Genomic DNA, 26,934 nt, shown 5'->3' with positions numbered 1-26,934 from the left:
CATTTACTTCGGATGGGACAGCAAGAGAGGAATGGGAAAAGCGGAGTACCCTTAAGAAACGTCAAGGGTTGCCCTACATGGGGCCCTCATGACCGAATATTTACGCGCAGGTGCCTCGTCCCCCGAGCCTAATAGTAAGGTTGAACCAAAGATCTTCCATGAAGATAAACAATTTCGTACTGACTGGAGCTTTATAGCAAATAAATGCACCAGAGATTAGCTCATTCTAATTATAAACACTGCCAAACGTTTGAGCAAAGCCTTATTAACTGAAATTCTTCAATTGGAGGAAACATTAAAAAATGATAGAGCACTGACCGATGCCAAAGAACAGCTGGCTCGGATCCAGGGAGACCTTGCAGAATATAAGACCTATATGGTCAACAAAAAAATCAAAGGGCTGAAGAAGAACCTGGAGCGTTATACACATACTTGGGCTTTCCCCTATACTGAGGATGCATATTATGACACACCAGTAGTACAACAGCGTGGGCAAAACGTTCAGGGTAGGGGCCAGAATTTTCAGAGAGGGGGACAAAGAGGCAATAGACGCACACCTAATAACTGGCGCTTCGACAATACTAGTAGTGAGGAGGAGGATTTACCAGAGCAGTCAACAGGACCCATTCAAAACAGGGTAAACTTTACACCTGAGACTAGATCCAACGAGGATCTGGGGGACCTTTTGAGGTGTTTTTTTTTTAGGACAGGCCGAGAGAGGAGCCTGAGGGGGCGGTGGACAGATACATAGGGGACGAGGCAGAGGCAGAGCACAATAAACATGGCAAAAGCACTTGCCACGCATCACACGGAGCAGAGGCCGGTCATTTCAGAGTTGAGAGAGGGGAATAAGTCACAAAAATGCGATATAGTGGTGAACCCCTCTTCCTATGAATTATCCACAGCAGAACGTAGAGTGTTGAACAGAGGCCTTGGGTTTGTTCCCACCCCTCGACATGACACTTTTCAATGCAGAACAGAGTTAGCAGAAATGATGAGAAAGATCAAGCTCCATAAGTTCTTTGCGGATAAAGAGAAACTGTCTCCATCCCTCTTTGATACTAACTTACGTCGTCCCTCCACTTGTTGCCCGCCTACCTCCATCTTGGGGCCAGAAGTGGCAGTGTTTGAACAACGTGTTCTACATGAAATAGAACAACTTGAATCTAATCATGAAAAACCACGGCCTCAACATGGGTAAAGTGGAGTGGCTTGCCATCAGGTCGTTACAATAGAATGATACTATCATTATCAAGCCAGCCGATAAGGGCGGGGCTGTTGTTGTGCTCAACATTCAAGAATATGAAACAGAGGTACTGAGACTGTTGGTGGTCCGCACGAATTACAATCCCTTGATGCGGGACCCCACCACCGATTTATTGGACACCATCAAGATGATGTTGGCGGACGCTGTGGCTAAAAAATGGATTACCCATAAGGAGGCAAACTTCATCATTAACACCAAACCTAGGGTACCGGCGTTCTACATCTTGCCCAAAATCCATAAACCACAGCGCCCGCCCCCTGGACGTCCTATTGTTTCGGGGATCCAGTCGGTTCTCAAACCCCTTTCTCAGTTCTCTGATTTCTTTTTACATGAAGCGGTGGTGACCCAAAAACCCTATGTTCAGGATACCACCGATATTTTGAATATTCTGAAAGACATCGACTTTGACCCGGAAAATCAGATCTTGGTGATCTTCGACATTGAGTCACTTTATACCAGCATCCCACAGGACGCCACGCTGGTGGCAGCTGCGCGGGCCCTGGGGGATCTGGAATGGTTTTATGACACACCACCAACGTTTGTAATGCAATGTATTGAGCTGGCACTTACGAGAATTTTTTTCGAGTACAAAGGCCAGTTATATTTACAGACGTCGGGGACTTCGATGGGGGCCACATTCGCTCCAAGTCTGGCCTGCATTTATGTGGGCCAGTTTGAGGAGAGTGTGGTCTACCATCCTTCGAATCCATACCTGAGCAGCATCTTGTTATGGACAAGATATATCGATGATGTCCTCTGTATCTGGAAAGGTACAGAGGACCTGCTATTGTCATTCCTGCAATGGTTGAACCAAGCAGATGTTAGTCTGCGGTTCACATGGACCATGAGTAATGTCTCAGCGGTATACCTGGAAGTGGACATTTCTGTGCAGGAACACAAACTGGTTACCAGAGTGCATCACAAAAGCACGGATCGAAATTCATTACTACATTATAGATCATTTCATCCGAGAGCGCTCAGAGATAACCTCCCTGTAGGGCAGTTTCTGAGATATCGTAGAAATTGTTCATCTACGGAGACATTCTTGGGACAATCTCATGAACTTGCCAACAAACTTAAAGAAAGAGAATATCAGATGAAGGTGATTAAGCATGCACGTAAACGTGCCCTGAATGTTAATGTTAATGTTAATATAAATTTATTAAGCACACGCACGCCCAGGGGCTTCATGGCGCTATAGAGGAAACACAGCACACCGGTTAGAGACAGAAATGGGACAGCTCAGCAATACGCCTGGGAAAAGAGCCAGGTTTTAAGGGAGCGTCTGAAACTCAGGATGTTGTCGCTCAGTTTTAATTGAAGAGCAAGGGAGTTCCAGAAGGTGGCTGCAAGATGGTCAAAGCAGCAACCTCCGAGACGCTTCCTCTTATAAGAGGGAATGAATACCCCCGCAAAGCCCTTCTAGAAAGAACTGTCAAGGAGAAACAGGAGTGCTTACCAGTTGTTACCACGTTCGATCCTCTGTCCACAAGGGTACGACAAATTATCAGGAAACATAGGTCCCTTTTGGACACGACTACCAGCAAGATGCCCGCTCTGAGATTTGCTTTTCGTCGAGCTGCTAATCTTCGAGACAAACTAATCCATACTCGGTATCCAGACTCAACGAAATCAACAAGCCTTCCTAACGGGCACTACCCATGTGGTGGATGCTCGGTATGTAGCCACACGACTGTAACTAAGAGTGTTGTTTTGGTAATGGCAAAATATGGTTCCTTAACCGTTTTAGCAACTGCAACACGTCCTATGTGATCTACAGATTGACATGTGGTTGTGGCCTCAATTATATTGGGCTAACATCTCGTAAAGTGAAGGTCCGTATTCAGGAGCACCTTTCTACAATCAGAGCAAAAAAACTCACTACTCGTCTTGTACAACATTTCGTTGAGACAGGCCATGATGTAAAAGAGTTGAAATGGACGGTCCTGGAAAGGGAAGTAGGCAACACACATAAACTTGACATGATTCTTGCAAGAAAAGAGGCAAAGTGGATTTATTCGGAGAAACTGGATCGGGAGGGCCTGAATGAAAACATTGAGTGGAATAGAATAAGCAGAAGATGAATACTCTTGTTCTTATTACTGACATATATTTAGGGTAGCGAACAGGAGAATGAGCATACCCTGCTTAAAGTTGACACTTTAGGTAGCACAATATAGATATGCCCTCCATCTAAGTAACGCGTTGGTATATGGCATATTTCTGTGATGCCCCTCTTCCTCTCTTGCTAGCCCTTCGATGGGTGGCTGCTATTCCTAGATTTTTGTGTTGAACTTTTCTCTCTTGAGAATTTCTTGAGAAATATGAATATTACCTCCCTCTCTGGGAACGGTGTCTCGCCAGTAAACGGGGCAATGCTATCCCTATATGATTCTATTTTAGATGAGTAATGTACTGGGTTTTTGATATTTAGAAATGACCAAGATCCAGAAGTGCGTTTATCAACAAAACGAGAGAAACATGTGGTAACCTTCTCTCGAGGATAATCTTAGCATCCACTTCAAGATGGCCGCCGATTATGGGCACACACCACCAAGTGTCTATTGTTACTGGGCATTTGGTGATGACATCTGCAAAACTAGGTATAGGCCCCGGGAATTATTCTCGTTGATGGAATTATAGAAGGGAACATCGAGAAATACAAAAATATAATCAGATCCGGGGGCACACAGATTCGTAAAAGATCTACGTTCAACACACCGGATGGTAGGTATAGTGCAGGAGGCTCCCTGCAACAATTGTATACTGACAACATCTTCACAAAAGCGCATAGCGATAACACACGAAAAATATACACTTCTTTGGTCTTTGTAATTTCACGGTGGATACAACACTACTATCGTTGAATTTTAACCACTCCAAGATGGCTGCCGCTCATGGGCGGATTACGCACTGCCGAGGGCGGCGCCGGGGTGGGAATCCAATATCTGTCTCTACACCGGGCCAGTTTACGAGGGATCTCTAAAGAGCCGGAGGGACGCGGTGACAGTTAGAATTTGTTGTAGTACAAGGCAGACTTTATAGTGATGATGAAGTTGCCACAGATGCATTAATACGAGAATGCACGTGTTAAGTGTGTGAAGGTCGGAGTTTGGTAAACTCATGGCGTAGTGTAAACTGGGTAGCAGTTTGGTCGCGGTATGCTCAACTACTGCGTTTCTTATAAAACTAACATGTTGTTTGACTTGATGCAGTGTAGTTTGATAATGACATCATTAGACAAACAGTGTTAATAATAAGATGTATGGTGTCGGTAGGCATTTGATAGTATGTACATGTTTATTCCATCATTAGCTGACAGGCTGTACAATTCTTGATGTGTTCCTGACTTGCAGCTTTGTATTTTCTGAATGACAGGTGGCTTGAGCGAGACCAAGCTTCTGGGGACTCGTGATCATCAAACTCTGGGTCTGTTTTTAATGGATGGTTACTGGTATACTTGTCATTAGCAACCACAAGGTAATCCTTTATATGTGACTCAGACGGGGTAGGGACTTCATGTGCTCTCGTCAATTTCTCCAAATGCCGGGGTACCATGGGTTCACTGCGTCTTTATGTTTTTATGTTGTAACAGGTACTCTGAGTGTGAAGATTTACATTTGAGAAACCCCTTGTTTGCCCTGATGAAGTTGTTGGAATGTAGAACAACGAAACATGTTGGCACAGCATTAAAAAAAATATGGTACATAATTAACCATTTTTAACTGGGAGGTTTGCAGCATCGGAATAAAGATGTGAAAGCCAGCAAACCTTACCAATCCTCACATTTTTATTCACTTAGGGACCTAATATATAGGTCTATATTCTTTGGGGTTCTAGCTGTTTAGGTGTACATATTTGAGTTATTATTCACTAGTAGCACACCTGTTCTTGCTTTTATGTAACACTGAGCTTCCTTGCTCGTTTCTTCTTCACACTTCATAACAGAGAGAGAGTGACCGATGATGAGAAGTGGGTAAACTGGGGATTGTTAACCAGGAACCCCCTCGGGTGTTACTACAGTGAGGCACTCTCTCTCTACTCACAATATGTCTATTGATGAGGTGTTTGGCCTGTTACAACGCTGTTATATTTTATAAAAAATACACCTTGACCTAGAGGAGTAGTGTTCAACTCACACACCCACGGGATTTTATATACAATAAGCTCCTGGAGGTCATATAGTTAGGTGTTTGATCTGGTATGGCTCCTTATTGTAGTGTGTTTCTAAATTCGATGACAACATTAAAATGTCAAAGTTGGATTGTTACTGTTTTGAGAGAATTAGTTGAATTACAGTGTTATAATGTGATTTGTATTAAAAAGTATATTTTAACAAGCATTAAAAATGCAATAGGTCTTGCCTTTCATTAAGTTAAAGCCATTTGCCTTGCTATATAATAAAATTAGCAAAATTAGCAAAGCAAATGGCTTTAACTTAATCAAAGGCGAGACCTATTGCATTTTCAATGCTTGTCTTACAATGGGAGTGACAAGCATGTTGGACAATGAATTCCACATAAAATGTTACAAGTAGGAAAAGAAAAAACATTGAAACCCAAATTCAAAAGAAATGGATTTACTACTGCTAGTTCAATCTTTTTTTGGACTATTTGGCTAACAGGCAGCTTGAGCTTTCTGCTGTTGTTGCGGGCCCCAGTTTTTGAAGATGAATTATATAATTTAATATTGCTTGGCAGAACAAGAGCTTGAATGAGCCAAGAAGGATAATACATTCAATTTTTTCCCCAACTAGGAAGGCCCAAAACATATCTTGTCTAGGGCCCTGGAAATCCTTAGGATGGAAACACCCTATAGCAAATTTGAGTTTAGTTGCAGTGGACAGAAGGAACGAGTGCAAGTGCTGTCAAGAATTTGCATCACAAATGGAGTTGGGGAGGGAGGGAGCCAGTATGCCCCCAGCAAGCCTCGAAGAGGGAAATAAAGAATTTAGGGGAGGACATACTTATGACCTCTACGAATTAAGATGGAGGGAAGAAGGGCGATTATATCTGGCCTTTCTGCACAGGTGCTTCTGGAAGATGATCGCTCTTTAACTATTTACTGGGAAGACAGGAAGGAGCAGAAAAACCTGTGGAAGTCAATAATAAATGTCCTGCAGCTTCGGAATCTGAAATTCATGGGTTCAAATCCTAGGGACATCGTTTTTTCACATTTTTCCCAATTAATCAAGTTAGTAAAAATAGCACCTGTAATTACTGGCTCCTACGAGCCTCAAATTTAGTGTATTCAAAGTTATTCATTATTTTGTTTATCTTAATAAGGAAACGATGGAGTGGAATGGATATAAAGCCATTCTAGTATGGTGCAAAACGCCGAAGTTAAACTTAGTTACCAATACGTTTGAGCACAGTTAAATGGGGACTGGTTTGCTGTTCTAACAATGCCGAATTTTAAATATCCCACCGATAAAATATATCCAAAATATTATCTACAACAAGATCATGAAGATAAGCATAGATGTAATATTCTTAAATACGCATCAATATACGTTGGCAACATTTTTGTAAGATACACAGATGTGGAGTTAGGAATGGTAATCTACAATTACTTTAAGCACATTTGCTAGTCAATAGTCTGGATATGTTATGGCAGGGTGATATGTTTTTCTTTTTCCCTATGGCAGGGTGATATGTTGTCACTTGATATTGTTTTACATTCCCATGGCATTCAATTGCCTCTTTGCAGAGACTACGAACACAACTGACTCATTGAATCATCTGCAATAGCGTGGATAGGAACTACCAGTGCTCTCAGTTTCTGTTACGAGCTAGAGTCAAACGGAGGACAAGGGAGCACCGCTCTCCGATATCAAGTTTACCGGGTGGATTCTCGTGGTCCTCCCGGGTGAGATCCATCTGTTCTACTGATGGGAGGTTAAACGCGAGTACAGGTGGAGTAAGAGACTGCATGAGGGGCTCTGGGAAATCACCAGGACTTCATTCACGGTAATACCATGGTTTGCTTTCAGGTAATATCACAGTCTGTTGATGGGAAGCAAAAAGCACTGAGAAAGTAACAGGCAAAAGTAACAGCAACGGCACTAAAACACCGGCACTATCTCGAATACAAGGGCAACTCGGCTGCTCACATGGCGGTGAGAACAGGAAACCGTGGACTGAAAATGGAAGCAACAGTCGTCAGCATGACAAGGCACGGGCTAACCATTTGCAAAAATGACACACGTCTATTGCAGATGTGGCAAGCACAACAAGTCCTAAACAAGCGTGGTACCGCAAAGGCAGCTGCGTGTTTATTTTCGCATCGCGCTTTCACTTTAAGTGAAAGCGCAATGCAGAAAAAAAAACACACGGCTGACTTTGCCAAAGCCAAATGTGAAGAAAAAAGTGAGTAACGACTAATGAAGGAGTGTGTGTACTGCCGCGGGTAAAAGTTCCAATCCTGGTGGGCGGGGCCAAAAGGAGACAAGGCGGCAACAAGGAGGGACTAAGAAGCCTCCTTTACAATCAGAAGCCAGCGTTTTGCATGGGAGATGATGCTACCTAATTAAAAAGATGGCCGGGCTTTAACTCCGCCTCCGAGAGCTTCGGAATCCGTATTGATTCCAAGAAGCCCTCGTATGAGGAGAGCAGCACATGCGAGCTGCTTTCGCCAGCCGAGACCTAAAAAGGCTGTATTGTGAGCTCTTCTGTGGAGGACCAGTATCAAGTAAAAAAAAATACATGTGCTTTGTGTATTACGATATTTCATGGTTGGAGAGAGAGTTGGGCTTTAAAGATTTGTGACAGTAACGCTATAGCTGGAAGCAGTGTTCCATTGTAATGTGTTTGATGGTGTCTGTTCCTGCTACTTCTGAAGTGTGTAACCCTGAGCAGGTGGTGTAGCTGTACGGTATACTGGATAATGAACTAAGGTTTTGAGCCATGCTGTTAAATCTAAACTCCAAATTCCGACTGGGGTGGTCAATGTGTTTCTGCAATTTTGGATATGGTTGCAAGATGTTCAGGGTTTTATCACACGTTATGTGTTGCTGCTGGTGGTCAGGTTACTGTGTTCTCAACATTGTGTTTAAGTTTTGTTGCTACTCCTGAGACCTGGATCATAGGTCTAGTGCCATTTGAACTATCTAAAAGCTAAATGCTATGATTGATAATGTATTTGCTTTATCTGTTGTGTTGTTGCTTAGTATTTGGCTTAAAGGACGAAGAGTGCATCAGCAGTTGTTTTGAGTAATAGTTCCTTCCAGACAGCTAGGTCCAAGTTGATTTATGCTGCTTGCGACATAACACTACAGTGGGTGGTGATATATGCATTGCATTTAGCCAGACAGTGTATATTGCTACCGCCATGTGGAAATTTAAAGTCTGGTGGCATTTGTTAGTTTGTGTGTATTTGTACTGGAATAGTTGTAAGTTGTGTTGCGTTCCTGGCGTACATAAACAGGAGAGAAATATTTCAAATGCAGCATGAGAAACTGGTAACAAGCAGATAATACATAATTACACATTTCCAAATAAATAACTTCTTCAGCAGATATCCACCCAAAAAGGAGAACTATCCTTCATGAAATAATATACTGAGTGCCAAGTTAATATAATCGGTGTAATGAGCAATGTTTAATTCGTTTGTAATTATATACCTCAATTTCAGCGACTGCTGCATCTAAGTCACAAATCCAGTTCTTTTTAAACTGCCTTGCTCGAAGTCTTCATTTCGACATATATGGAATAAATGAAAAACAGACCAGTAATATTTTTATTAACAGTATTAAGAATACACACGAACATCATGATTCAGATTTCTAAAAGCATGACACGATCAATAAACCAATTTAACAAACAATTAGTTTTGTCCTTTTCAATAGATGAGTTCGTGAGTGTGTGTGTGTGTGTGTGTGTGTGCGTGTGTAATAGTCAACAGAAAATCACTTATTACCTTCAGCGTGGAGCATTCATTTTGTACATGCTGATCACAACAGGCGTAACAAATCAACAAACTGGCTTATGACCTTAGCTTTAGTTTTAACAGGAGCAAGGAAGTGATGAGAAACAAAATCTACAGATTACGTAGCTATCCGGAGGGACACCCTACATAAATCAGAAGCACTCAGAACTATTTGTCCCAGGACAGACGGACTAACTCTTAGTTGACAGCATATTATGGTGATGTGTCTTGCTCACAGGTTAAGGGATTTCTACTTCAAGATTCCTGGTGCATACTTACCTTCAAAGATTAGGCACAAAGCATTTTCTTTGACTACTCCAATTGAGAAATGTACTACAGTCTACAAAAGAATAGTGGTGAGCGAACTTTTAATTACACCAGAGTTATTGGAACAATTTCGGTAATTCTGCATTATTATTTTGACACAAAACTACCAAAATGTATGCATTACCCCCATTTGTGCAATTAGGAATAATTTTTCACAAAAATTCTACTACAGGAGCACAGTAACAGACAAATTTAGGGAGGGTGAGAAGCTGCTGCTGCTGTTTATATTCTGTTGCATTTAGCACTATTATCATAGCGCAAAATGCATCATTTTAATTTTATTTTGTGCTACAAAAACAGAGCTAAATGCTACTTTACACTCCTTAAATTACAGCAAATTACAAAAGATTACCCCACCCCTAGAAAAGACCCCACTGTGTCTCTGAATCACGATTATGACCCCTAGTGCCATTAAACGTAAGGCTAACATGTACGCCTTCTGAATTTCAGAGTAAAAAACAATATTCCACTTTTAAATAAGGAAACCAAATAAAATTGAAAAAGGTCACATGCCCATGGTGGCTGCACAATTGCACTGGCCTATGAAAGAACAAACATTTAGTTCACATATATTAGCAAAAGAAAGCGTCAAATGTTAATAGAAAATCAACTTGTATTTTGAGGAAGCAGCGGGCACTTGGTGAAAATATGAGCCACTAGTCATGCAGTATTAAGTTTGAGATACACAATTATTATTATTTTTATTTGGAACCTGCCTTTGGGTATAAATGGGGAATATATTGGTCTTGTCAGTAAGCAAACTGAGGTCTATTAGATTTCTTAACTGAGCGTGAGATGTGGTTGGACAAATTAAGACAAAAACCTTCAAACATTGCAAGACATTGGAGTATTAGTGGAGGAAGGTGAGAACCCACCTCCAAGAAAATTCACAATCCTTCTCCAGGTGAATCACTAAAGTTACAAAATTAACCCAAGCTCAACCTTCTGGTAGCTATAGCAGAGAGAGGACATGCTTAACTTAGAGGCATTATGTAAAGTATGTATGCCGTACTCCAACAGTAATAAAGTGAAAACCAAACACAAGAAAAATTCCAAACCAATTTAAGAAAATAGACTATATTTTACCCCCTCGCTGTTAGGCCTTCCCCCTCCCCCACCCCCTGCTAAGCCTTGTTTTTTTGGCTATTTGAGGTAGTTCGTGCTTAGGCCACTGTAACCTTTTGTCCACATAAGGGATCCACGCCAAATTTGTGTCCTTTTCTTGCAACATCGTGAAGATTCTAAAGGTACCCAGGGTTTGTGAGGAGTGTGGCTCACTGATTAGAGCGGCAGACCCTGATGCAGAGGTCTGGCCGAGGACCAGGGTTCAATTCCCGACGCGGCAGGGTCCTGAGCCCAAAAATGTCCACGGACTCGATAATTCTCGCCTCGGTGCCTACTCTAATCATGGGGTCCCACGCTGCAACTCTGGGCAATAGCTTGCTTAATCTCCACTACGGCGGCCCACCCGCTGCGGGATGCCTGGCTTTCACCTTGGGGATGCCAGTAGGGGTTATCTCACAGGGGAAAGCCAGGACGGGTTCCCAAGGCAAGCGCCTTGATGCCTTCGGCGGGTGATACGTGCGCTATATAAGTCGCAATACACTTACATTTTGTGGATTTCCCTGGAGGAGACTGAGAAATTGGCAAAAATAAATCTTTTTTTTTTTTTTTCTTAGTAAAAATGGGGAATAAAGTGCTGCAGAAGAAAAGGGATTTTTCCCTGTGTCTTGCTTTGCCTTTCAGATAATACAGAATCTCCCACAGGGTGACTCAAACAAAAAAGCAGGAGACATAAAACACAACACCACCTATTTATGCAATGCGATTGTTGCAGGGATTGTGCTCATACACAAAACTGTGCACAGAGACCTAGGCCCTCAGTGAATTAGGTTGTGCCAAAACTCACCTCAGTACCCAAAATCCCCTACCAGACTAGCAATCCGTGTCACATTAGCTCTTAGTCCTATAGCAAAGAAACCAATGATTAGACAACCCAAAACATGCGACTTAGGTTACCTCAGGTAAAGTGGAAGACATGAGCACTCTTTCGTTATACTCTAATACCAGTCCAGAACAGGGAGTAAAGTGAGACACTTGCAAGTTAAAAATATTTATTTAACGCCTTGATCTCAAGTGCAGCATTTTAGCCAATACAAGCAGACATATAATGAGAAACAAGATTGTCAGCATAGTTACTATTCCATAAAATACAAAGGGAGAAAGCATGTTATAATGCTAAATGGAAACAGGTTTAAAATATACCTATATTGCACCCTCCCTTGCTAGTAGGTTATTTTATAACTACAGAAGGTCTCTTGGGATTACATAGGCGGCCCCATACCTCTGGTATTTAGTAGAAGTGGATCACATCAAATTCTGCACAAGCTCTCAGCATACAAATGTTCTCCAAGTGTCTTCAATCATGCATACGCAGTGCATTATTAAAGCCACCAGAATCTGAGGTGGCCTTAGCTGTGTGAATGCAAGGCTCAGCCCCACGACACCCTCCCTTGATCAGAGCACGGATAAGAATGGGGCAAATTCGGAAAGCAGAGTTCAAGTACAAGAGTCAGAATCAAGTTCAAATTGACACAGTGTAAAAACGGGAGCAGACTCCAAACTTTGAAAATAATTCAAATCAAGAATCACTTTATAGGCACAGTGAAATCAATGGGCCTGGGGGGAAAAAATGAAGATGGCAAAAATATCATAAAATAAAATAAATCTGATGTCCATGATGTGACATCGGCTATGAAAGAGAGAGAAGAGGAAACGCATCTCACTCTAACAGTGTATATGCACAGTACGTTGCAACAGCCTCCAACAGGTTGTCATTGTTCTCATCTGAAAACATTTCAGCCATCCAATTCAGTAATGGGAAGGAACATACATGTGCCTCAATAACTGTAGCCTCAAGTACCATTAGAGGACAACTCGGGTTTTCTTCAATATAACTGCGTGCCAAGAAGTCATGTGCCGCTGCAAAAACATTCCAACGTCCCAGAACTCCATGCATCGCTGCAAAGGCCATAATCCTGTCGCCAGAACAAAGCAATTCATGAGGAACTAAGGGGCTCATCAGTTGATCATAATCCGCGTTGGGAGACACTGTATTGCAGAGGCACAAATCCAGGGCCCAGTCGAAATCGTAGCTCAGGCAATGAAAGACAGGCTGGACGCATGTGAAAAAGGAAAAGCGAAACGATAAACCATAAGCCGTACTCAATGTAGCAAGAGGCAGCGCTCCATAATAATCAAGCATTCGGTTGCAGAGCAGAAACAGCCGTGGCAGGTCGCCTTGTAACACAGGACGTGAATCCATTTTGAAATAAATAAAGTAACAGAAGCACTCCTGCAACCAGAGCGAGCATCAATGGAAATCCACCAAACAGGCTGGAAAAAAATAGAATGAAAAAATGCCGGAAATACACCAAATATAGTTTGAAAAGAAGTCACAAGGCCACTGCTAACACCTTTAAAAAAGAGAGCCAGCCCCGTGGTGGAGGAAGCATTAAAGATTGTGTGAATTAATTCACCGAAATGCAAGGGCAAATCCGTATTTAATAAAGCATGCACCTCTGTGCGAGTGTTTGCCACGGGAAGGACAAATGTTCCACGAGCAGATGTGAGGGCGACTTCTTTTTGAGACAAAAGAGCTGTTATGCGACTCATCTTGTTGATCTCTGCTTTCAAGGTCGGAATCGACGGCCAGATGGAAACATCCAACTTCCCATGTGGAGGAGGAAACATTACGTTTTTACAACAAATTACGCATTCAGAGACCGTAACAATGTAAGGAATTCCGGCTAACATCCCACAACAATCCTCATTATTCAAAAGTAAATAACTACAGTTTGCCAATAATGTGAATTTGGGTATGATAGCAGGCGTTGGTGTTTCAAGTTTCAAGTTTATTGTATTTGATTTGGTTCTCCACTGAGAACCACAAATATTAAATACACAATATAATAATTTAAACAGTTTTGTTAAAATGTTCATACTAATACAAGATTAAAAATGGTTTTAAAAATGTATAAAAATTGTAACATACCAATTCGTTTGGCGGAACTTTACATAAAGTAATCAATTCTTGTATTGAGTTAATTCTGCATTTTGAGTAAACTGGTTGTAAAAATCTTTTCCTTGCCTTTACCACTGACAAATTTGTGCAAGTAGACAATAAATGTTCCAAGTCCTGCTCTCCACCGTTACATAGATTACAAATAGGGTTTTCTTCTAAATACCATCTAGATGTAAGGGTTTTTACAGGGAGAATTCCGAGTCGGAGCAGGACAATCGATCTCCTAGCCCCATGATACAGGTTAAAATGTATATATTGTTGAGGTTTCTTATATTCAATTATTTCAGTAATATTTTTATATAAAGACAGTTTAAGACAATGTTGAGAGTCAAGGTCAAAACTTAGACTTGTAGTAACGTGCTTTAGGAAAAGTTTCAATTGGGCAGGAGTCCATGAAAGTAACAGCTCAATGTTGACCTCTGATAGTTTAAAAGCAAATAGGGCATTTCTTAAAAATACATAGTTTGATGATTCACGTTCAAATGTCTCAATTTTTAACAGGGATCGGAGCGTTCCTTCTTCAGCATGGAGGAGATTATACGCCCACCTGATGACATTGGCGATACCTCGGGCATAGGAGCTAGTTAATGAAAACTCAAGACGGAGAGCTTGCACTAGAACCGACTGGGAAAACTTCATTAGTTTCCGTAGGATCTTTCCTTCTTTTAAATCTTAAAAGGACCACTGACTTATTGGTATGTGTTCAAGTGCGTACGACCGTACTGGTGGTACTTTGGCACTATATACCTTAAGCATTGCAGAAAAATGTCTCTGTCCAGATGCAGCATATAGCCGTAAAAGTGCTTCTACGAGAACATCAGATTTCTGGGTCAAATTCAGAGTATGGGACTTACTTTGTAAGGACTTGGTGAAGATTCTTCCTAAGTAGGTGTATTAATTTACCATTTCCACCGTTTTTCCCCTAACCACCAGGTAAATTTAGTACTCCTTTTTCTGCCAGAGAACGGTACTATTTTTGTTTTCGAGATGTTCGGTATTAGGAAGATTTCCTCTGTATAGTTATAGAGAGCCAGAAGGTTTCTTTGCAATCCAAAGGGGGTAAGATCTAGGATGATATCATCTGCATACAATAATGTATGTATTTTGTGGGAAGCGATTTTTGGCGGAAAGTTACTGATTTGCTGAAAACACTGAGGCAAATCACTGAGATAGAGGGAAAACAATAACGGAGCGAGGAGACATCCTTGCCTAAGGCCATTTAGGGTCGGGATAGCATTGGTAAGGCCTTTTTCCTTACCCATTTGGACTTGGCACCAGGTATCTGTATGTAATGCTATTATTATGTGTAGTAGATTGTCCGGGATACCCATATTACTGAGTTTTCTCCATAGTGTCGCTCTGTCTACTCTATCGAATGCAGTGGAAAAGTCGATAAAAGCAGCATATACAACCTGAGATTTTATAGTAACATATTTATCTAAGATGGTTTGCAGAACAGCGATATTATCGGTGACTGAATGCTTTGGTCTAAATCCAGCCTGGTATAGTGGAATCTGTCCAGATGAAAAGGCCCAGTCTTTTAAATGATCTAAAACAGTCGCTGTAAAAATCTTTCCAGTTGCGTCCAACAGGGCTATCTGTCTATAATTGCCAGGACACAGCCTTGTACCCTTTTTGTGTATGGGTATTATAATGCTCCCCTCCCAGGATTTGGGTATATCTCCAGTACTGAAAATGTAGTTAAAAAGGGGAGATGGCATCTTACTCCATTCTTTGGGGTTGCATTGAAGGACCTTAATTGGTATTTGGTCCAGACCTGTTGCTCCTGTAGATCTTGCCTTTCTTATGTTTAGCTCAATAGAAAATGGGCTAGAAACTCCACAGTCTGAACATTTGATTTCTGAGTTCCTAACAGAGTGATCATTTCTGCGGTAGTATTTAATTTATATAAGTCGGTCAGATAAGATTCCCATTCTGATGGAGGCACCGGGATAGTTTTTAATTCTTTTTTCGTGCCTATTTCTTTAGCGATTATATTCCAATACACACGTTGATCATTTCGCTGCTATCAGCAAATTTACCCAGTTTTTATCTTGGAATGCTCTCTTGCTTTTTTCTCTCTCTCCAACGTTGATTTTTCAGTTTATTAATTTCTAGCTGTCTAGCGGCTGATTTTTCTAAAAATTGTTGTCATATCAGTTTGTTTAGATAAGTCATGTTGCTAGTTAACTTTTGTTTTTTGCTGTGATTCTTTGTAGGATGCCTCAGCTTTTCCTGTAACATTTGTGTTAGTTTTTTAATCACAATTTCGAAATTTATTATCGGATTTGCTGCATGTATTCTTTGCAAGAGTTGCGTTGAGTCAATTATGGAGATTATTTTGGTAAGAGTAGCTGAATTCCAATCGATCCGTCTTTGAGATGGGTTTACCAGGACTGTACTATGGCTATACATAATTCGATTAAATTGAGACTGTTGTGCTTTCCACTCTGTACTTAGCTGTAGTTTCGCATGATCACTACCTTCAGCAAAGTTGATTGAGTTGCAAAACTGATCTGAACAGATCGTAACTACAGATCATATAGTCCAGTAGTGAGGGATTACAGTTTCCCTGTCTAGTATTTGAGGCAGGGATGTCTCATTCTACATTGCCATTTAATATTGTTCCGTGTAGAATCGGTAGTGTTGCTATTAGAATCTTCCCTCTTTTATCCGCCTTATTATCTTTAGGAAGAAGTGGAATAGAGATTCCCGGGGCCTCGTCTGTGAGCCAATTTGCCCATTTCAGTAATAACTCAGACATTTTCCCGTTCAAATCCCCCATGATAAAAAGTGATGGATAGCCGTGGTTTTCTATTGTTTGTTCGATATCCTTTAGGATTTCTACAGTAAGAGCATTCATTTTTACTCCAGGGGGGATATAGATGTTGTAAATTAGTAGATCTTTTAAGGTTTCTCTGGAATTTGTATTGCAAATGATTTTGATACATTGATGATTTAGTGTTAGTTGGAATTACTACTTGTGCCCATTTGTAGTCTTCGTTTAATAGGATCGCTATCCCTCCTTTCGCGTGTCCCCGATCGACCTGTTCTGCAGGGATATCATATACAAAATATTTCTCATGATTGAAATTTTGTGTAAACCAAGTTTCTTGGAGGGCCACTATTGCTGGGGAATCGTTTGTTATTTCAGCCATTTTTTCTTTAGTTTTCCCCGCTATGTTCCATGAAGTAATCGTCAAGCCTTTGCTTAACAGAGAATTTGTTATCCTTAGTCCGTTTATTGCTATTCAAGGTTTCCGAAATCCAGGACCAAGAATGATCTTTCTTTGTTATTTTAACACCGGCGGTTTTCTTACTCCAGATTTCTCTTTCACCGTTCTTTATGGACACAAATATATTTTTTGTAGAATGACCTAGAGTATTGATGGTGATGTGAAGAGATTGGTTAGATCGAGGCTTTTTGGGGATTCATCTGGTAGATGTCTCTTTTGTGGTTCGTTTTTTAATACGGGGGCCAGGTCATAACCGTATTTGTGTAAAGTATCACTCTCCTGCAGTATGATTCCTGGTATCACTGGAGACCAAAATTCAACAATAGCGTTTGATATCTTTGATTTATCTGGAAACATAAAACTAGTTTAATTTCGTTACACGCTAAAGATTGTAAAGGCTGAATTGTCTGTAGCAAACTAATAATTCGGCCGCGATTAAGTGGTGCTTCGTCAGACGGGAACAGGTCTGTAATTTCCAGAAAAATGGACAGATCCTTTTTCTGAGTGAAGAGAGCTCCTTTTGAAATCTCTTAACGGCGGACTTGTTGAACTGGGTCCTGATGGTAGAAAATGTTTTGCCTTAGGATTTAATTTACTCAGTTGGTCTGAGTTGTCTCTATGAATTTTTGTCGGCGATTTCAGCTCCTTTGTTGTCATAGTCTGGGGTATTTCTTCGCTTTCTTCTTTTTCAGGTAAAAGTGGCGAATTGTTCTGAAATCTTATTTTACGAGCTTTCTTTTTCTTAATTCTTCTTTGCGCTTTTCTCCTTTTCAGTTTTATCAACTTTTGATTTCTTTTGTCATTAGCGCTATTTTGGCCCTGTGTGTCATCATTAGATAGCACGGTTTCAGCAGTCGATTTAAGGTTAGATTTTACAGGACTGGTCAAGATGGAGTTAGATTTTCTTTTAGTGAAGATTGGATAGTACGCTACAGGCTGCTGGTGAGATGCTGATTTGGTTTCCTCCTTAAAAAGGTTTCTAAGAGAGTATATTTGATTAGGATCCTGTTTACCTGTAGGTTCTATAATTAGTATCTTTCCGGTTTGGGTGGCAGATTACTTTGTATGTGAAAAATGTGTTTTTATTATTTAAACTTTTGAGTTATTAGAATATTCCCCATTACATTTACCACAAACTCCTGTTGTTGCTGTTGACTTTGTTTGCTCGTTCTTCCTTTTTTTCTCGACTAGGAATTTGAGAATTCCTAGTTGGGTGTCAAGTGTTTGGTCAGAGTTTTTCAGTATGTTACCTAGATGAATGAGAACTGCTTCCAGGATATTTTGCAATGTAAACAAGGATTTAGATATTGGATTATGATCATTATGAAGTTCAATACTTTTCAAGAGAGAAAGATCTGGTGATTTTTCGAGGAATTCCTCCTGGTCTGAGGATTTTTGTGGAGCACTGCTCTGTATGTTCTGGATTTCCTTATGTAGTCTCGTATGATATATTAAGTCTTTGATGTTGATATCTGGACAAGTAATATTATATTCTAGGGATTGTTGTAATTTAGATGATTCCGGTGTTATTGAACCAACTGTAATGGAGGTCGGGATTAGCTCATCCGATTCGGTGGGGATAGTTTTTTGAGGAGCTTCAGGTGTCCTTTGGTTTTGGATTTGAGTTTGATGTAATTCATCTTTTCCAGCCTCTTTATTCCCTGTTTTTTTTTTAACTGTCTGTTCTTTTTGTCCTTGTTCCTGATCTTCTAAGTTTAGTTTTGTAAAATACTTTTTGATCCCAGGAATTATTACAGATTTTCCGGCGCTTACCGTCTTGCCCGTGCTCTTTCTAATTGCTTCTTCCGTTCCCATCCTTTTCATAAAAATGGTTCTTGACCGTAGTTTTTATAGGCCATTACAGTGTGGTGAATCACTTTGTTTTGTTTTAATGTTTTTATTATAGTTTTAGCCGTGATACTTACACCGGCCGTGTGTTACTTGGTAGATCTTCGACACTTGTGTGGTTAGAATGCTGTTTTTTGTTGCCCACTACTTTAGTCCCAGTATTAAAGTGAAGACTCTTTCAGAATTTGAATTGACAGCCAGGGAGGTAAGGTTCCAGAATGCCAGTGCACAGGCGCGCCGCTCAAGCCACACCAGGATCTAGCACCCTGTTTCTGTTCCCTGGCTCAGGTACTTGTAAAGTTATAATATTTTCATGCACATTAAATATTCATTGCATGTCTTTCTTTCAATAGTTGTTATAGTTTAGTACCTCTGTTGTAGTGGAGGATCCTAAAGCTCCAGCCTCATTTTGGCTTCGGTCGCGGCAGATGCCGCAGCTTCTCGCGGGTTTGACTGCACTCAAGGCGCCTCTCGCGGCAGCTGTAGCGTCCAGGAGGGGCTCGTGCCTGCTCGCGGCTCCAGCTGCACCTTAGAAGGACACTCGCATCCACTTGCAGTGGCCGCCGTGTCTAGGAGGCATGTCCTGCAGGGGTTCGCGGCTCCGGCCGCACAAACACGCCAGAATCAGAAGCAGGGCTCCAGCCGCACCCCCAAACGTTCGGCACCATGACCAGCAGACACCGTGGAAGACGTCCCGTTCCAGCCGCGTCTGGGAGCGCCCACGGCTTTGGCCGCACCGGAGCACTAGGAGGTAGAGCAGGAGCTCCAGGCACACCCAAAACACCCAATGCGACACACGCGGCTATCGCCTGCGTCCACCAGGTGCGCGCTGTCCCAAACTGCAGCCTGCCCGCCGACCGCCGAAGTTGCTATTACTCTCGCTGCTCCAGCCGCGCCCGGGATGCGGGATGCAGGATGACACAAGTCCGCTCCGGCAGTCAGTCAGGAATCGAGCGCGGCCAGTCGGCGTCTCCTCGTTCACAGCCACAGTTTGTGTACCTTTCAAAAGACAGGCTAGATTAGGCACATCCTGGTTGCGTTAGCCACGCAATTGGATATTCCTACACACTAATGAATGATCCGGTGTTGTTGTGCAATCTTCACCATTCAAATAAACCTCTTTTCCCTCCCTCAGGTACCTATAGGTAAAAGTTAGTGACCAAGCTTCATGCAGATAAGTGGTGCCCAGAGGTTCATATCTGCCAATTGCCTAGTACTTCATGTAAGCTTCGAATCTGTACAAAGGAAAAGGTAATGTTATTAACCCATGGACGAGCCACACAGCAGAATTTGTTTCGGCCACAGAAAACGGCAAAGGTTCTAACTTTTCAATATGTAACACAGAAAAAGTTGCATCTTTCATAGACATAAAACGTTGCTTGTCAATCAAATTAAAAGGGGCAAATAAAGATGACGTGTTCATGTAGTGCCAATGCACTTTTCCTGCCTTTAACGTTTGTAAAGTCCATGCAAATTGCATAATGGAACGCAATTGATTTTGACCATGGTACAAAACAGAGACATTTTCTTGCACAATATCAACAACAGATGAAACAATATTTTCTAAAGTGTAAATGCGGGAAGAAAGCGTGTTAATGCTATTGTCTACAACTGCCAGCACCATTTCTAAATTCACTGGATCTATAGCTCTTAAGCAAGAAGCAGCCTCAATCTGGGACAGTTTCCAAACTTCGTTGTAAATAGCATATATTCACCTTTTGGATCTGCTGGAAGCAGGGCCCTTGACAAAATCATTTAGATCAAAATTGTCAGTCAGTTCAGACAAATGAAGCTTTACTGACGCTAAAGTGGAGTGTTTGAGCCAATTCTGACATAACTTGCCTACTGAATAGGTAGTCACAGAATGGCCACTCTCAAAACCGGGATCCACCCTAACCTGCGTGTAGCCAGAGGCTAAACCCAGAAAACGATGTTGGCAAGAATCTGCACTTTTATGCCACAACAACCAAACATTAGGATCCAAACGGGATATGTTAAAAGTAGAATTCAGCAAAAGGGTCTGTAAATCTCTGATAGAAAAACTTGTATTATTATCCCAACCGGGGTATTCTTCCAATTCAGGAAAAGAAGGAGCATTTAATTTTATAGAAGTAGCCAATCCAAAGCAGGTGGTTTGTGAAATAGTAGAATTAAAAAACAACACATGGTTCGGGATGAGACATGCACGATGCAAAGCCTCAGTGCCTTGCACTTGAAAAATGTTACAACCCCAAATAGATTTAAGATCAATAGTATCTTTCCACAGTTCATAGCCCCCAATAGACAATTGGTCAAGAAAGGACTTGGACTATAACAATTTTGTGTCGGCAAGTCTAAATTTGGAAGTGGACTTTTCGGTCATCTTAAAATAAAATTCATTGGGATTGGACTGATTAAAATCAGTAAAATAGGTGAACCTTTTTAAAAGAGAATTTGAGCTGCCTTCAACAGGAGCAGGGCAATGTTCCCATAGCGTGTAATTAACCATATTTCTCCTGGTGTTTGACTTATGCAGGTAATGATTGCCAAAGTGTTGATAACAAAACAAATCACCATAATTCGCTGAATCAAATATAAATCTTCAGCATCAAAAGCAGCATAATACTTCAAATCTGAAAACAAAGCCTCTACGGCTTGAACATCCCAATCATCAGAGCAAATATTCTGTTTAATCACATCCCCCACAGAAACTCTTAGGACATTCAGGATATCAATAACCTCTGTGGGACCATGGATTTGAAATCTAACAGCATCCCACATAATCCCATCTAAGACGGGCCAAGCAGTAATGTTTACAAAAGCCAGGTCCCTCTTCAATCTGTGTGATGAGGAATGGGGTGCCAATGTTCCATTAATGTGTTGAATAGAAGTTCTCTCTTCAACGTAGTGTCCGTTTACAAGACGGAAAAAATACACCAGAAATCCAATTGACATGAACAAAAAAAATGAAAAAAGCACTAACCAAATGTAAGTCCAAGGAGACATCAAAAAATGTTTTTTAAACCAAGTTGCAAAAACAGAGATTTTTTAAGGGGACTTTGATGTGGTAGAGTTAGTGTCAAACGAAAATCTGGACTCAGTTGCCAAACAAGTTTGTAAATCGGGCATCAATAAGTCTGTGCGGTAAGTATACTCAGTATCATCAAAATGATCATCAGGTGGGGACTTGAAACTGCAGGCATCTCGATGGCAAGTCAGGCCTGGAGCCAAAACAGAATGTCTCAGTATAGATGGACAAGGGACCGCAGGTGTCATACTAAGAAGAATCGGCCACTCTGTGTAATTTGACATTGTCAATGGAGATGTACCTTTTTTCTTTTCGACCTGGAAGTGGTGGTAAAATAACTGTTCTTGTGCCCTGCACGCCAAGTACAGGAACTGGAGCTCGATATGAGGGACCAAATTCTTTCATGTTCTTGATCTTCTCTCGAACCAGTTCTCCAACTCGGGGTAGCCAGCCAACTACCGGAATCTGCAACGCAGCATCTGATGTGGAGGACAAGTGTACCTTTGCAAGAGTGTCTCTCGTCTCTCATACATTCTGTAAAACATGACAATGTTCATCTACGTCAAAGGTGGCAGCCGCCGCCGCCTGGTCTAGACCTTCAAGGTCCGGGACGAACAATTTGATACCAAAGAGCATCTCGTATGGGGCCTGCTCACCCAGAGACCTTCTAGGGAGAATATTAAGTGCACGCTGTACGCTATTGAGATGGGCTAGCGAGTTCCGGCCTGTACCTATAACTCAGGATGTCAATGACTGCTTTAAGTCTCGGTTCATTCGTTCCACAACACTATTACCCTCAGGTCTGTATGGAGACGAAAATTTGACTTGGACCCCCAATTAACTCATGGCATCCTCGTACGCCTTAAAGGATAATGCCGGGCCCTGATCCGAATGGAATGTGCCACAAGCAAAAATTCCCACAAAGACACACAAATCTCTTATGACAGTACGTGAATCAGCACTGCGTGCGGCCACACCCATACAATGCGCAAGCAAGAATCAACTATAAACAAGATATACTTATACGCAGAATCAGAGGAAAAAGGACCGCAGTGATCTAAATAAACACAACCAAGTGGTCTATTAGAAATGTACAACTGTGTCTGGGGCGGACGCGTAGCAGTAGAAGGCTTTATCTGCTGACAAATGTCACACTGAAAAACAATCAGGTGTCTGTTTGTACAGTCCCGGCCACCAGAAACGTTGTAACTGAGATACAGTAGCCGAAGCGCCTGCATGCGCGGACGCAACACCCTCGTGAGCAGCTGTAATCAGTGTGGACCTGCGGTCCGCGTTGGGAATCAATCTCTCACCAACGTCCGGTATTTTCAAATCAAATCAGGCTTTATTCGGATCATACATAATGTCCATAAAAGCATACTATAAAAAATACAATAAAATCCATTTTTGGAAAAAAAATTCAATAGTTAACATTTTAAAAAGAGCATAATCATTATTCAATTATACATTTCATGGAGAAATATACAGTTTAAATTATTTCAAAGTTCAATTTTTCCAGGTAAACAAGTTCATTCCTTTGTTTAATCACCGACATTATATAACAAATTACTGCATTACAGACTGATACTTTCTCCAAATTTCGTATATAGTTAAAACCAGCTTTAAAGGAATACAGGCAATTCTCTTTAAAAATTGGACAGAGACAAATGTTCCTAGCTTCTGTATAGAAATTACAAAAGAGTAAAAAGTGAAGGGTACTCTGTGTGGACCTACCATCACTCGGACATTTTGGTAGATTAGCATATCACTAGTAAGTAAGCTTTATTTCGATATAAAAACATATCATAAAAGCAATCCATTACATTAATAAAAACACAATTCAACAATTACACAGTATAAAAAAGCCTACAAATCAACAGTGGCATTTAAAAAGAGTGAATTATTAGCCAAAAATTTTAAGAGCCGGTAAAGATAAGGACACATTACTGTAACAATTGTTTCTTTGCAGTTCTTATCCGCCAAGCCCAGCCCAGAAATTTGGCCATACCACAGGCAAAGAAAGGGCGGGCATCTGAGCGCAATATGCGTAGGGCTTCCAAATGTGATCTAGTGCCCAAGGTCCTGCATAAAGGCTTCAACCATCTCAGCCTGGGCGCCGTATAAGCCTGACACTCAAACAACAGATGGGCAATGGACTCGACCCTTGAGTCACAGAAGAGGCAATAAGGTATGGTTTGGAATGGTGGTTTCCAGGTGGAAGTTAGCAACCCTAAGGGAAGTACTCCCACCCTAAACTTAAAGTACAATGCTCTGTCGCCCGAGTTGTGGATTGAGTCCAGATAAGGTTCTCTAAAAGGGAGCTCCTTAACTAGCAGGAACTGGGCAACAGATTTACAATTTTTTGGGTTGCACAATCTCTCGTTATCCGCCCATAACCAGTAAGCCTTCTTTAGCATTTGTTTTGAAGGTGCTGTTCTGTTGACCCAGGCGTCTCCTAAGCCCAGCTCATAGAGAAGCCGCTTGACCTCCCTGAGCCAGGTTACCTTGTGCCAGCCTGGTAGGGATAGTAGATCACTTAGGGCATCTGCATAGCTACACAATTCAGGGACGTTCCAAATCCTGGCCCATAGTAAGAGGGGGCGTAACCTGGCTTGCTCGCAAATTGGGCGCGTGCCTGCATCTAGCAAGAGGGGGATTGTAGGGGTGCTGTGGGGTAACTTCATAAGATCTTTATGGAAGTTGTTTTCGAGGTGGGATAAGGTGTCAGCTCTCTGTACACCCCACAGTTCCGCACCATACAATGCTGCGCTCACCACCCTTGCTCTATAAATGTCTAAAAGTGCCCCAATACGTTTTAAAGATGAGGCACGTTGTTCTTTGAGCAGTGCCCCTGCAACCCTCTTGTGGGTCAGGAACACCTTCTGGTGGTGTGCCTTCCAACTCATGGTGTCACAGAGGCGAATGCCCAGGTAGTCAAATTCTTTGACTCTTTCCAATGGAACAGAGTCTAGAGCAGGAGGGACAACAGATTTCCTGGGAGGGTTAAGGACAAGGAATTTGGTCTTGCTAATGTTTATGGACAGGCCCATGGTATCGCAGAAGGCCTTAAAACTAGAAAGCAACTTTTGGATACCTGCTGGTGCTTTTGAAATTAGGAGGGTGTCGTCCGCAAATAGGAGCGTCGGAACTTTCCTGCCAGCCAGGGATGGTGCATCAGACGGATGTTGAAGCAGATGCTCCACCACTCCGTTAACATAAAGAGAAAACAGAGTGGGGGCACGCACACACCCCTGGCGGACGCCCCTATCTACAGGGATACGAGATGTTTTTTCCCCCTGGGTACCCCATCTAATCTGAGCGAAGTTGCTATCATGAAACTTTATGAGCAAAGCCAACAAATAAGGGGGAATGCCCAACCCTTTGAGGACATTCCACAATTGGACTCGTGGGACTAGGTCGAAGGCAGTTCGCAAGTCTATAAAGACTAAATACAAACTGCCCCCTCCCAGCATAACCACTTTCCAATATATCATTAAAAGGCGAAATGTCTGCTCAATGGTGCCTGTCCCCGTTCTAAAACCTGCCTGGAAATCTGACAAAACCTGATTTTCTTCAGCCCACTGCATGATTTTACCTAGTACCACCTTACCCGCAACCTTTTGTGTTGAGTCAAGGAGACTGATAGGGCGATAGTTGGCTGGGTCGTCCCGGCAGCCTTTCTTAAAAATGGGGACGACCTCAGCACCCCTCCATGAGTCGGGGAGAGAACCTCCCAGCAAGGCCTCATTCAAAAGTGAGGCAATTAATCTGCTCCATGTTGGTGGATATTTCTTCAACAGATCGCCCGGAATTCCATCAGGGCCTGCAGCCTTATTGGTCTCAATGCAGCTGATTGCCCTTTCAACTTCCTCTGTGCTGAAGGGGCAGTCATTAAATGAAGTACCGGCTGAGAAACTGACCAGAGAACCCATGCTTGGTTGAGGTGCCCCCCGTGGAACAGAGTATAGCTTAGAAAAGTGGGCAAACCAGACATCACCAGGAATATTACAGGTGAGCTGAAGATCATGAGGCTTGTCCCTGGCTCTCAACAGATCCCAAAACCCCTTGGAATCTTTCCTAGTGCTTGCCTCCACTAACTCCCACCAAAAACTATATTCATGGGCCTCCTTAGCCTCAGTTACAGTTTTTTTTATAGAGTTTCCTCGCAAGTCTGATAATGTCTGGATCCTTACTTTTCACTGCGGAAATGAGTTCCCCCTTAGCAACCCGACATTTGGAGGAATACCACTTGTCTCTAGCCCTTGAGGCGCCTTTCACTACAGCCCTTGCTCTGGATTGGGGTAAAGTAAACAGGTCACTTAGTGCCACAATAGTTTCTGTAAATATCGGTAGAACAGCTTGGCTGGTGACACCTAAGGCGTTGAGGCGCGACCCCACTGCTGACATAATGGTCCCTGCTTGAGCCATCCTTTCCTCATCCGCTGCTGCTTTAGCCCACATTAGGCGCCTGCCACAGTTTGAGGGTACAAGTTCATGGGAGGTTTTCCACTTGTGGGCAAACGTGGCTCGGTTCCCAACCTGCCAGGGCGGAGTGAGGGTTAACGAGAGAGGATTGTGATCGCTATCACAGGAAGCTATGACCTCCATGTCCTGGTGGAACGACCACAGATTGTAGTTCAGCATGATGTAGTCTATTCTGGAGGTATGACCCATCCTGTTGTAGGTATGTGCACCCATAGAATCCGATTTGGATCGTCCATTAGTTGGTCTCAGGTCGTGTTCCATGCAGAGTGCGTTGATGTCTACCGCACTCTGCGTCCATTTAAGGATCGGATCTAGGGTCAGGGTGGGGATACCTCTCCTTGTATCCTCATCCCAAGTGTCCAGAATGTCCTCCCTAGCCAATGGTTCAAAGCAGCAGTTGAAGTCGCCTGCAAGGAGAACATAAGAATCAATACTGCAGGCGGCTAGATCACTGATTAATCCTGTAGAGGGTAAAGATGATACCCCGCCCCTGGCCCCCCTTAAATAAAGGTTAAAAATTTCTAGCTTTCTTCCCCCTGGGCATGATATGGTTATCCTCTTAAGGTCAGGAGATTGAGTGGTCTTGTGGCCTACACTTAAACCTAGTGCGATTTTGACCCATATAAGAAGGCCTCCGGACGGGCGACCTTTGCGTCCCTGCTGTTGGAAAGCAGGGACAAAGTAGGTTGTAAAGCCCACTCTGTGCCTGGGTTCTAGGGACCAGGTTTCCTGCAAAAGGCAGATGTCATAAGGG

General features: G+C 42.2%; 1 protein-coding gene across 1 annotated transcript in view; it reads right to left on the bottom strand.

Annotated features, from left to right (window-relative positions):
- TOPAZ1 (testis and ovary specific TOPAZ 1) overlaps nt 1-26,934 on the bottom strand; it is a 1,918,280-nt gene that overhangs the window by 585,410 nt on the left and 1,305,936 nt on the right. The window contains exon 13 of the mRNA XM_086942092.1: nt 8,889-8,955. Within this exon, the coding sequence (XP_086798218.1) occupies nt 8,889-8,955 (67 nt within the window). The remainder of the gene's footprint in view (nt 1-8,888; nt 8,956-26,934) is intronic.

Source organism: Lissotriton vulgaris, chromosome 10 (assembly GCF_964263255.1).
Source record: "Lissotriton vulgaris chromosome 10, aLisVul1.2, whole genome shotgun sequence".
NCBI classification, from domain to species: domain Eukaryota; kingdom Metazoa; phylum Chordata; class Amphibia; order Caudata; family Salamandridae; genus Lissotriton; species Lissotriton vulgaris.
This window is presented reverse-complemented; position numbering and strand designations above follow the sequence as displayed.